The following is a 12,786-nucleotide window of genomic DNA, read 5'->3' as shown; positions in this document are numbered from 1 at the left end:
CAGAGAGGAGCATAAATAGACTGTAGCCATGTTCTGATGTAGCTGAAATTGATAGACTTTGCAGATAATTTTTACATCAGGACATCATCGTCTTTATTTGAAGCTGTGTTTTTCATTCCTGGACTAAAACATTAAGTTCTTTTTAAATTCAGCATTGTTCTTGGGTTCTTTCTCTCCACTTACTTCCCTGTACTTGACAAGGAATATCGGCCCATGTTCTGAGAGAAATGCTTTTAAAACTAGGCTGAGGGTATTGCCCTTCTAAGGGTAATTTGGGATTATCGGCTTCTTCTTGTGAATGTCTGTGGAGATTCTCAGATCTGGAGTGGGAGCTGGGACGTGGGTGTTTGGGTATTGTTTTTATTGGGAAGTCTTTAGGCTGAGACTCAGGTCAGTACTGGACTTAGCATTGTTATGTTATTTTGCCCAGAGGAGGGTGAGGTAGTACAATCAGAGGCAGGGAGACTCGGGTGGTGCTGCTTCTGGCTCAGCCTGACACTCACAGTTCTAAGGTTATTATTTCATCTCTTAGGTTGGGCAAGTTTGTGTGTATGCTTTTGAGATGACAATAATATTTATAAAACATAATTCTGTGTTTTAGATCCTCCTTCTGATAGTAGTCTTATACATTCAATTTATTCTTGAACTTGGTACTCTCTTTTTATAACAACTTGTTTGTATGAGAATAGAGGCTAGAGGCAGAGTAGAAAGGTTAACCTAGGGACTTAACCTGTCCTAGTGGAAGGGGCACTAGATTTAAATTTCGACTGCCCCTCACCAGATATATGGATTTGGAGAAGTCACTTAATCTCTATAACTCTCAGTTTCCTCATCTGTGAAACAGGGCAGAGGCTTATAGGGTGGTTTTGAGGAGTAAATAAAATTGTTTAGCGTATTCCCTCATGTGAGCTCATGGTAGACACCTGAGGATGCTAATAGTAACAGGTTCATTTTATGTGAGAAGGCGTCTGGTGTGGTTAAGATCTTGGGCCCTGGTGTCAGGCTGCAGGTTCAAATCCTGGCCATGCCAGTCATTAGCTCTGCTCTGTGATAGTGTGACTGCTCTGTGCCATGGTCACATAGAGTGACCATGAGGATTAAATGAGGTGGTCTATGTGAAATGCCATGCTGTGCATCTTCAAAGACACAAGTCCCAGTGTTGCCATTTTGAATTTCATTTTTTTTTTTCTGTTTTGTGTCCAGCTTTACTAAAACGTTTGCTTATAATGTGGACCTTTTCTCTTTTAATGTCACAGATGATATTTCCCGTGTCAAACTTTCGGTCCAGACCCATTCAACGGACGACTACATCAATGCCAACTACATGCCTGTAAGTTGGGGGATGGTCTCACAGCACTGGACTGTTTGGATGAAATCTTTAGAGCGCTTTGCTTCCTTCTGTTTCTTTGAGGTTGACTATGTGTTGTTTCCTATTTTTAGGGCTACCACTCCAAGAAAGATTTTATTGCCACACAAGGACCTTTACCGAACACTTTGAAAGATTTTTGGCGTATGGTTTGGGAGAAAAATGTATATGCCATCATTATGTTGACCAAATGTGTTGAACAGGGAAGAGTAAGTATGTTTTTTAGTTTTTGAAATTTAAAATTACATTAAATTAATTGCTTTCTTTTGTGGCAGAGGGGTATCTTAAAAACCACTTGTTTCTTTAAAAAAAACCTCAAACATTAGCACTTTATTCTTATAAACTTGTTTTCTTTTTTTCCCCTTAAGAGAAACGTTTAAAAACATGCTTTAAACAATTTTGTCATTATCTTTTTTTGTGTGGGCAAATATCAGTGTCTTCTATTTATTACGTCGTGGCTGGAGTTAGTAAGCAGGAACGGGTTAGTGCCGTGGAAAAATCTCCCAGGCTTAGTGCAAGATGCTGTTGACGGTGTGGCTCTGTCCTTCATTGGCCCCGTGAACACGGACAAGCCCATCAATGTCTCTAAGCAACCGGTATCTTCATCTGTGAGATGAGGATTTCCATCAGCTCGATGATTTTCAAACTTAGGTTCAGCACTGAGCCCCCCCGGGTTTTTTTTTTTTTTTGAGACAGGGTCTCCTCTGTCAGCCAGGCTGGAGTGCAGTGGTGCGATCATGGCTCACTATAGCTTTGAATTCCTGGGCTGCCTCCCGCTTCAGCCTCCCGGGTAGCTGGGACTACAGGCGGCACCACATGCCTGGATAATTTTTCTTGTTTTTAGTGGAGGCAGGGTCTCACTGTGTTGCCCAGGCTGGTCTCAAACTCCTGACCTCAAGTGACCCTGCTTCCTTGGCCTCCGAAAGTGTTGGGATGATAGGCGTGAGCCATCACACCTGGCCTGGAACCCTTTCTTTAAGCAAAATCTCAGACTTATCCCTGGATAAGCCTCAGCAGCCCCCTCTCTCCTGTAACGCCCTGAAATCCCTCTGCTGCTTCCATCAAAGATTTTATATATATATATATATATATATATTTTTTTTTTTTTTTTTTTGAGATGGAGTCTCACTCTGTCACCAGGCTGGAGTGCTGTCATGCAATCTTGGCTTTTGCAACCTCTGACTCCCTGGTTCAAGCGATTCTCCTGCCTCAGCCTCCCGAGTAGCTGGGATTACAGGCAGGCACCACCATGTGCAGCTACTTTTTGTATTTTTAGTAGAGACAGGGTTTCACTGTGTTGGCCAGGATGGTCTCGATCTCCTGACCTTGTGGTCCGCCTGCCTCAGCCTCCCAAAGTGCTGGGATTACAGGCGTGAGCCACCATGCCTGGCCAAGATTTTTTATAGTAATAAAATTCTGTATTTCCATAAATTGATGTGAAGAGAACTGAAAAACACATGCTAATCTAAAAAATGCTGTGCCTTAGGAATGGGACTTAATGTTGCTTTATGAGTTGTTTTTTAGTGTAGGTTCATTGTTTGAGGAATAGGAGTCGATTCCTTAAGCCAGTAGATCTCAAACTTTAGCATCCATCAGAATCACCAGGAGGGTGGTTCTACCCTCAGAATTTCTAATTCGGAATTGCATTTCTGCCTGTTTTCAGATGATTCTGCTGCCGTGGCACCAGGGTGCATACTTGGAGTGGTGCTATCCCTGGGATAGTGGGCGCCCATCAGGCATCATTTCTTTTAAAGTTCTATAATTCATTGTAGGCTAGCAGATGTTTATCCAGCCCCTGGTGTAGGTAAGGTCCTGTGCTAGGGGCTGGGGATGGAGGAGGGAAAGATAACAGAGCAGTAAGAGATGACGCCCATCCTCATGTTGCTTGTGATAGAGGGTGGGCTCCTTACCCTCTTGTTGAATCAGGAGAATAGGCTATAGTAGAAATAAAAGCGTTTTTTTGTTTTGTTTTGTTTTGGTTTGGTTTTTTGGAGACAAGAGTCTTGCTCTGTCACCCAGGCTGGAGTGCAGTGGCGTGATCTCGGTAACTGCAAGCTCCGCCTCCTGGGTTCACGCTATTCTCCTGCCTCAGCCTCCTGAGTAGCTGGGACTACAGGCGCCCGCCACCACGCCCGGCTAATTTTTTTTGTGTTTTTAGTAGAGATGGGGTTTCGCCGTGTTAGCCAGGATGGTCTCGATCTCCTGACCTTATGATCCACCAGCCTCGGCCTCCCAAAGTGCTGGGATTACAGGCATGAGCCACTACGCCCAGCAAAAGTGTTTTTTAAATGAATGTAGATGGGCCGGGTGTGGTGGCTCATAGCTATAATCCCAGCACTTTGGGAGGCCATGGCGGGCAGACCACCTGAGGTCAGGAGTTTGAGACCAGCCTGGCCAATGTGGTGAAACCCATCTGTACTAAAAATACAAAAATTAGCCAGGCGTCGTAGTGCGTGCCTGTAATCCCAGCTACTTGGGAGGCTGAGGCAGGAGAATGGCTTGAACCCGGGAGGCGGAGGTTGCAGTGAGCCGAGATTGCACCACTGCACTCCAGCCTAGGCAACAGAGCAAGACTCTGTCTCAAAAAAAAAAAAAAAAAAAAGAAGAATGCAAATGAATTTTTTAATACTGTTGAGCCCAGGGCCTTATACATGAAACATTCTTATACATCTATCTGTTAGACAAACAAAAATGACATAATTACATTAATGGAGAACATGAAGATGAATTTAAATGGTGTCTTGTTCATCTAAAATCAAGACTGAAGTGAGTGTTACTGACCCTGGGTGAATGGGGACGGGAGTGTATTTTCTGCACTAGGTTCTCCATAAATGTTATTTCTTTCCTGTAACAACCCTGTGAGGTATTACGATTTCATAGATGGGGGAACTGAGCCTTGGAGAGGTTAAGAACTTGCCCACAAGGTAGCAACAAAAACAAAAACACACCTGGTAAGAGGCTGAGCTGAGACTCAACTCCCTGCCAGTGTGAATCCAGATCCTGGGTTGTTTCTTCGGAACCTGGGTCTTTAAAGAAATACAGATCCCGCAGCCAGAGTCCGAATCTCTGGAGGTAGAACCCAGGCATCTCTTTTTAAACATGACAAGGCCAGGCACAGAGGCTCAGGCCTGTAATCTCAGCACTTTGGGAGGCTGAGGTGGGAGGATCACTTGAGGCCAGGAGTTCAAGAGCAGCCCGGGCAACATAGTGAGACCCCCATCTCTACAAAAATACAAAATAGCTGGGTATGGTGGCACATCCCTGTAGTCCAGGCTACTCTGGAGGCTGAGGTGGGAGGATCCCTTGAGCTGGAGAGATTGAGGCTTCAGTGAGCCATGATCGTGCCCTGTACCCCAGCTTGTATGACAGAGTGAGACTGTCTCAAACAAACAAAAAACAAAACCCCAAAACAACTCAGACTTCTCAGGTGAGTCAGATAATCAATTAGCTTTGAAAACTACCAGCAGCAGAGCGCACCTTAGAATGTTGAGAGCGTGTGTGTCTGTGTGTCGTCTTTTGCCAAATGGGGATTCAGATATTCTTGGAGAGCAGGCGTTTCCTGGTTATTTCTGTTCACATCTGTCCACCAACTTTATAGAAATCAAAGACCCCAGAATGATTTAATTTGATTTTCTTTATTGGTGTGTGTATTTGTATTGCAAGCAATGTATATCTGAAAGCCTTGGGAAAAAGTCCTCATTTCTTCCAGCTGTCTGGGGTTATGGGAGAGGATGAGGTCAGTGAACAGTTGTGGAGTGGCGACTCTAGGGGCACAGGGAGCTGGATAGGGATGGTGTCCCAGGTCAAGGACCAGCTGCTGCTGTGCTCTAAATCAGTTTTCATGCTGAAAGCTGGACCTGGTGTAGGCAGATCTGATTTTTAAAGAGAAAATAAGTCTGGATTTTTATGAGGAATTTTAAGAGTTAGCAAGAATTGTAAATTAAAATAAGAAAAACAATTCTGACAGGCGCTGTGGTGTGCCCATAGACCCAGCTACTCGGGAGGCTGAGGCATGAGGATTGCTTGAGTGCAGGAATTGGAGGCAGTAGTGTGCCATGATCTCATTTGTGAATAGCCACTGCACTCCAGCCTGGGCAGCATAGTGAGACCCTGTCTCTAAAAAATAAAACAATTCGAAGAGTCAAACAAAACCCAACTAGAAGGTCTGATTCCGTCTCTGATGCCAGTTTTCAATAGCTAGTCTCCCTTGTGAGGTTTTAGTGATGGCAGATGGCACGATCTGAGTCTTCTTATAAAAATGCAATTTTGTTCTAGACCAAATGTGAGGAGTATTGGCCCTCCAAGCAGGCTCAGGACTATGGAGACATAACTGTGGCAATGACATCAGAAATTGTTCTCCCGGAATGGACCATCAGAGATTTCACAGTGAAAAATGTAAGTAAGAAGTCAGGATCAGTCGAGCTCATGTAATTACTATATGTTAATTTGGGGGTGATATGTTTTAGGTTGATATTAACTCATATGTTTTCCTATGCAGTGAGAAATGTTTTGCTTCCTTCCTTTCAGAACAGAACAATCCATATGCATGTATACTCCAAGGCAACCCCTTGACTTTTCTGGGAAATTTACTTTCTTGGGAATTTCCTAAGTTATTGCTGAATAAAATGAATCTTAAGAGCATGGCTCTGCATCAGGAGCTCTTTCCTTTCTTTCCACTTCCAGGTGACTTGCTCATAGATTTTATAGAATAAACCGTAGCCTTTTGGATTATTTGGTTAGAAATATGGCATCAGGAGCGGCTACTTGCTCTTAGGAGTAATTGATAACCGTTACATTAATAGGATTCCAGGGCTTATGCACATGGCCTCCCTTCCCCTCAAAATTTACAAAAGCCAATCCAATTAAATCGTGCAGGCATTCCAGGAAGTCAAGTTTATGTGCCTTTTTCCTTTTACAAGGATGCTTTGAAAATAGAGGCAGTGCCATGAAGCAGTGTTGGTATCTGTTGATGGGTGTGTGCATTGGCGTAACTCTTTGCTGTTTATATCACAGGCCTAAAAATGTCTGTTCTCTTTGATTTGCTGGCTCGAAGTCTGAGACTATCCTAAGGAAATAATCTGAAATGCAACAAAAGGCTTATTCAGAAAGACGAGTCTCAGCATTATTTATAATAGAGAAAAACTTCGGAAACCATGCAGACATCTAGCTTTTGTAGAATGGATAACTCAACTATGACTCGCCTGCTTATAATATCATTATTCAGCTATTAGAAATGATGGGCCAGGCGTGCTGGTTCATGCCTGTGAGGCTGAGGTGGGAGGATCGCTTGAGCTCAGGTTTGAGACCAGCTTGGGCAACATGCTGAAACCCCGTCTCTACAAAAACAAAGCAAAACAAAACCCGAAAATTAGTCAGGTGTGCTGGCATACACCTGTAGTCCCAGCTACTCGGAAGGCTGAGGTAGGAGGATGGCTTGAGCCCAGGAGGTCGAGGCTGCAGTGATTGTGCCCGCTGTGCTCCAGCCTGGGTGACAAAGCAAGACCTTGTCTCAAAAAAAAAAAAATAAAAAATAAAAAAGAAAAAAAAAATAATGGATGGGTAGACTATATAATTACCATGGGGACATGGTAGGATGTAATGTAAGAGAAACATTCTAGGAGATGAAAATTTATGCATATTATGAGTAGTGCATAAAAGGAAAGCTGGAAGGTAGATTCATTGGAGTTGAATCTTGAATCTTTTGGGTGCGTTTTGGGGTTGATGGGTTAGGGTCTAGTTTATGAGATGATTATTGAAGATTCCATAAGTCATGGATAAAGTATAGTATATTAAGTACTAATTCTTTACTAATTGCTGTGTCTCAAAGGGTCTGGCCTCAATATTTCAGTTCCTCCTCTGGAGATGCCATCAAACCTGTTACCATTCACTGATCTGGCCACCTAAATAATGCAGCTCACAGTAGTAGAAAAATGTCGTGCTTATTCCTTCCCTCCCCCTCCCCTCCCCTCCCCTCCCCTCCCCCTCCCCTCCCCTCCCCCTCCTCTCCCCCTCCCCCTCCCCCTCCCCCTCCCCTCCCCCTCCCCCTCCCCCTCCCCTTCCCCTTCCCCTTCCAGAGTCTCGCTCTGTCATCCAGGCTAGAGTGCAGTAGCGTGATCTCAGCTCACTACAAACTCCGCCTCCCGGGTCCAAATAATTCCCCTGCCTCAGCCTCCTGCGTAGCTGGGACTACAGGCACCTGCCACCACACCCAGCTAATTTTTTTTTGAATTCTTAGTAGAGACGGGGTTTCACCATATTGGCCAGGCTGGTCTTGAACTCCTGACCTTGTGATCTGCCTGCCTCGGCCTCCCAGAGTGTTAGGATTACAGGCGTGAGTCACCGTGCTCGGCCTCTCATGCTTATTTCTATAGATTTTGCTCATTTGAACGGACTGGCTTCTCCTTGGTTGCCTCCGCTGCTTGGGGCTTACCTTTGTGGAGGGGCATTTTGGGTGGAGTCGTCCACATCATTTTTTAAAATTGCTATTACTATGATGATTATTTTTTATTAACTAAACTCCAGACTTTATTCCGATTTCATGTTTTTCCACTAAAGCCTTCTTTTGTTCCAGGAGCTGATCCAGGACACCATATGGCATTTAGTACCATGTTATTTTTTAATTATACAAAATGCATGAATACATTTTCCTTTAGAAAACTGAGAACATTACAGAGCTAATGGTTTCCTTTGACTACCACCCCTAACCCGAGCCCCTTCGGCCCTCCACGAAGATAATGCTAAGTATAACCCTCCGCACTTCCCCCTCTTCCTCTCCCCCTCCTTCTCCCCTTCCCCACTCCCACTCCCTTTCCCCTCCCCTCTCCCTCTCCCTCCTTTTTTCTTCCCCTTCCCCCACCTCCATCTCTCATAGCTGGTTTCTGACTTCGGATCAGTACTTCTGGTTACATTTGTGAATGTTAACTTTATCTGTGATGAGGTCTTCTAGCACCTCTCCCCTCACTCTATCTTTGTTTCCTGCTGTTTTCCAAATTTTGAATACTGCAGATTTATTGTTCTTATCATGAATATACATTTGAAAAAAATGAGTGTCAAAGGGCACCTGACATAAAGGAGATGGAAATGCCTGCAGCGCGGATGTAGGTCACATGGGTACGGTCATTCCCTGGTATGGGCATAACGAGTACAGCTGAGTCAGGGACAGGACCCGCCCCAGCTGTGGTGGGCTTCTGGGCTTCAAGGTATATGCTTTGGAGTGAGGTAGGGAACCATTATTACCAGGGAACCTGTGTAATAATGAGCTCTATTGTCTTTCAGATGTTGAAATGGATGGTTTTTTGGGGGAGTCCTTTCTCAGCTCTCTCCAATTCTAAATACTTGCATGGTGCTTGCCAGTGACCTGTCACTTTATTCGCTTCTCTAGGGGGCATAGTGAATTATGAGGCCATTCTTGCCCAGAAGGCACTGATTATCATGGTGTATTTGAGTAAATTATTTTTGGTTTTATGGTCAGTGGCATTCCCAGGGGGGCTCGGGGATGGGGCTCATGAAGTTCTAAGGAGGTGAGTTCATTATTGACAGGCAGCTGTGTCAGGAAGGGAAGGATCTGAACACAGAACTGGAGGATAAGGGACTTCCGTTGCATCTAAAATCAGTGTCAGGGAAATGACTTCACTTCTATGAATCGCTGCTGCCTTATCTTTAAACGGGGATAATAAACTCTCCTTCTTGGGCATATTGTGAGGGTTTGATGAGCAAGCACTTTATCAGCTGCGTGCAAATGTGAAGTTTCATTTTTAGTCATTACAACTCCCGGTTACTACTCAGGCTGTGCTTGATTTCCCCTGCCTTTTTGATGTTGTTAGGTGGCCTTTCTGTCTGGATCTAACTCATTTTCTGGGCTTTTAGATCCAGACAAGTGAGAGTCACCCTCTGAGACAGTTCCATTTCACCTCCTGGCCAGACCACGGTGTTCCGGACACCACTGACCTGCTCATCAACTTCCGGTACCTCGTTCGTGACTACATGAAGCAGAGTCCTCCCGAATCGCCGATTCTGGTGCATTGCAGGTATGCAGATGGCACGTCATGTGTGACAGATTTCCAATGTTATTATATATTTATCAGCACTTTACATAAGCAAAGCCTAAGAGGGAATGTAATAGGCATTTACGAATTCAGGAAAGGGTTTGGATAAGCAACCGTGGACTTACTCCCTAAACCCTGAACCTCCAAAACAGGGGTTGGCAAACTGTAACCCATGGATCAAATCTGGTCAGCTGCTGTTTTTGTAAACAACATTTTCTAGGAACACAGCATGCCCGTTTATTTGTATATTGTTTATGGTGGCTTTTCTGCTACAACGGCAGAAAGAGAGCATATGGTTTGCAGAGCTTAAGATGTTTACTCTCTGGCCCTTTACTGAAAAAGTTTGCCAGCGCCTAACAAGAAGTTCGTTTTGAAGCTGAAGGAATTAATTTAGGACAGAGGGGCTCTGTTGCCCAGTGGGGAATAAATAGATGAAACATGCCATCCTAGGTTATGGTGGCAACTTGAATGGGACTGAGATTGAAGAAGCTCGAGCAAGGGGTTGTATATGTGGCATTTGACTCAAATGTGAGTTTGGGACTTAGGCCCCAGTCCCAAGCTAGTGCTGTCTGACTTGCTGAGGCTTCAACTGAGCAAATGTGTATTGACCCTGCACATTGCCCTCAAAGTGTGACAGTGAAGGAAAGCAAGACGTATGTACAAATGAGGAACTCTAAGAGGCTTGCAGTTGAGGAAACCCACTGTAATAGGCTTATTTCTCTTTTCTCTCAGTGCTGGGGTCGGAAGGACGGGCACTTTCATTGCCATTGATCGTCTCATCTACCAGATAGAGAATGAGAACACCGTGGATGTATATGGGATTGTGTATGACCTTCGAATGCATAGGCCTTTAATGGTGCAGACAGAGGTGAGGTCAAGATCTGTATTTGACATTCCACCCTTCCCCTCTTTTTTGGTTTTGAGATGGAGTCTCGCTCTGTCGCCCAGGCTGGAGTGCAGTGACGTGATCTCGTCTCACTGCAACCTCTGCCTCCTGGGTTCAAGCGATTCTCCTGCCTCCGCCTCCCAAGTAGCTGGGATTTCAGGCACGCACACCATGCCCAGCTATATTTTTGTATTTTTAGTAGAGATGGGGTTTCTCCATGTTGGCCAGGGTGGTCTCGAACTCCTGACCTCAAGTGATCTGCCTGCCTTAGCCTCCCGAAGTGCTGGAATTACAGGCGTGAGCCACTGCGCCTGGCCCTTCCCCTCCATTTTTAAAAGGTTGCATTGTATCATGCACTCGTGTTAAAATATGTCACCCTTCCAGATCTTTCTGGCTCTTGGCTGTGAACTAACATTGGATTTCTTTGCAGACTCTAAGCTGACTCGGAATTAAGTTACCCAGTACAAGTGACATAGTAGTACTGATGTCAGTAATGGAACTACAATCTGAGATGGTGTCAGGATTCTTTACCTTGCTGCCTCTGACTCATTAAATAATCTTGGGACATCTTTGAACTTTGGCTTCTGGGTTTTAAACTCATAAAACTGGTATTTTCCATTCTTTGTTTCTAAGAAGGTCTGACCATCTTTAAAATAAGCTAATGAAACAAACTCATCAAACATTAATGATGTGACATATAATGCCACTTAAATGTTAATACAGCAATTTATCCTCACTCAGACTTATACATTTTAAAGAATATCAATTATCATAGCTACAGAAGGGTGGCTGACCAGTAAAGAAAAGGAATGCTTAATATCTACGGTATAATTTCTGTACTACTGTTGGATTTGGTTTTACCCAAAATGTTACTGAGAAGCAGTGTTTTTGAGGCATGTTTTCAACAGAGAACATATTGCAAAGTTGCTTTCCTCAAAGGGGTGAATGTTCCTTGACCAGGATGAGAGCAGAATATTAATTTTGTATCAGGCTATCGTCCTGTACCGATTTAGAACTCTATGAATATATGCTGTGTTTTTGAGTCTAGCAGGGAATGTTCTAGATGCCTGGGTACATTGTGTGCTCTGGGGTGAGCTTGATGGTTGTTGTGGAAAGAGTGAAATTCACCTCCTGTGTTGGTCAAAAGAGAGATTGTCTTTTTTCTGCTATGATTATATAAAGTAGTATTTCTCAATCTTTTATCCTTTTTTGAGAAACACAGAACTCTTATCCCTGCTACTAGAGTCTAATCTTTTTTATATTTTCAAAACAATACTTATTCATATGAAAGCATTTGACAATATATTTCTCTCTCTCTCTCTCTCTCTTTTTATTTTTATTTTTGAGACGGATTCTTGCTCTGTCACTGGGCTGGAGTGCAGTGGTGTGATCTTGGCTCACTGCAACCTCTGCCTCTTGGGTTCAAGCGATTCCCCTGCTTTAACCTCCCAAGTGGCTGGGACTACAGGCACGTGCCACCACACCTGGCTAATTTTTTTTGTATTTTAGTAGAGACGGGGTTTCACCATGTTGGCCAGGCTGGTCTTGATCTCCTGACCTCGTGATCCGCCTTCCTCGGCCTCCCAAAGTGCTGGGATTATAGGCGTGAGCCACTGTGCTCGGCCTCAATATATTTTTCTCTTACTTTTCCTTTCCCAGTCCTGCTTCCTGCAGGTAGCCAATGTTTATAGTTTGGTGTCCATCTTTATAAGACTCTTTATGTACATCTGTAAACACATACACACACACACACACACACACACAGACACACAGTACTTTGAAAAAATTGGATCCGGTTTTTTTTTTTTTTTTTTTTTTTGAGATGGAGTCTCGCTCTGTCACCCAGGCTGGAGTGCAGTGGCACCATCTCGGCTCACTGTAACCTCCACCTCCTGGGTTCCAGCGATGCTCGTGCCTCAGCCTCCTGAGTAGCTGGGATTACAGGCATGTACCACCATGCCCAGCAAATTTTTGTATTTTTAGTAGAGACGGGATTTCACCATGTTGCCCAGGCTGATCTCGAACTCCTAACCTGAGCCGATCTACCTGCCTCGGCCTCCCAAAGTGCTGGGATTACGGGCATGAGCCACCACGCCTGGCCAGATCCTGTTTTATATATGTTGCTTCTCTGTGTTTTTTTTCCTCCTCTTACAGTATCATGGATATTTTTCTCTGTCAGCTTATACCCCCATTTCCCCTTTTTTTCATCACTACCCGGAGATTCTGATATACTTGCCTGAAGGGTAGTCCTCGTCCAGCTCCACCTGATCATCTCCTTTTAACCTCGCTTCTCGGTTGGGCATAACAGTTGATTCTTACCCTGCACGGCCTCACTAGCCAAGGCCATCTTGTTGGACATTTGATTGTTCGAATGTGTGTGTGCCTTCTTTCCTCTACATTTCCTCCTTTCGTTGCCCTTCCCCGAGACTGTGGCATTTCTCCTTGGGGAGGGGAGGTGTGGTGTGTGCTCTTCTGGTTGAGAATCTTCG

At 44.4% G+C, this 12,786-nt stretch overlaps 1 protein-coding gene across 2 annotated transcripts in view; it reads left to right on the top strand.

Moving 5' to 3' along the window:
- The window catches only part of PTPRJ (protein tyrosine phosphatase receptor type J), a 191,775-nt gene that overhangs the window by 175,156 nt on the left and 3,833 nt on the right, over nt 1-12,786 (top strand). For both annotated transcript variants that reach the window (XR_013403806.1, XM_028833425.2), the window contains 5 exons: nt 1,257-1,330; nt 1,441-1,575; nt 5,642-5,761; nt 9,233-9,393; nt 10,144-10,279. Coding sequence is in view for 1 of the 2 variants with exons in the window: in XM_028833425.2 (XP_028689258.2) it covers nt 1,257-1,330; nt 1,441-1,575; nt 5,642-5,761; nt 9,233-9,393; nt 10,144-10,279 (626 nt within the window). In the remaining variant the exon portion in view is untranslated. The remainder of the gene's footprint in view (nt 1-1,256; nt 1,331-1,440; nt 1,576-5,641; nt 5,762-9,232; nt 9,394-10,143; nt 10,280-12,786) is intronic.

Source organism: Macaca mulatta, chromosome 14 (assembly GCF_049350105.2).
Source record: "Macaca mulatta isolate MMU2019108-1 chromosome 14, T2T-MMU8v2.0, whole genome shotgun sequence".
Classification (NCBI taxonomy): domain Eukaryota; kingdom Metazoa; phylum Chordata; class Mammalia; order Primates; family Cercopithecidae; genus Macaca; species Macaca mulatta.
This window is presented reverse-complemented; position numbering and strand designations above follow the sequence as displayed.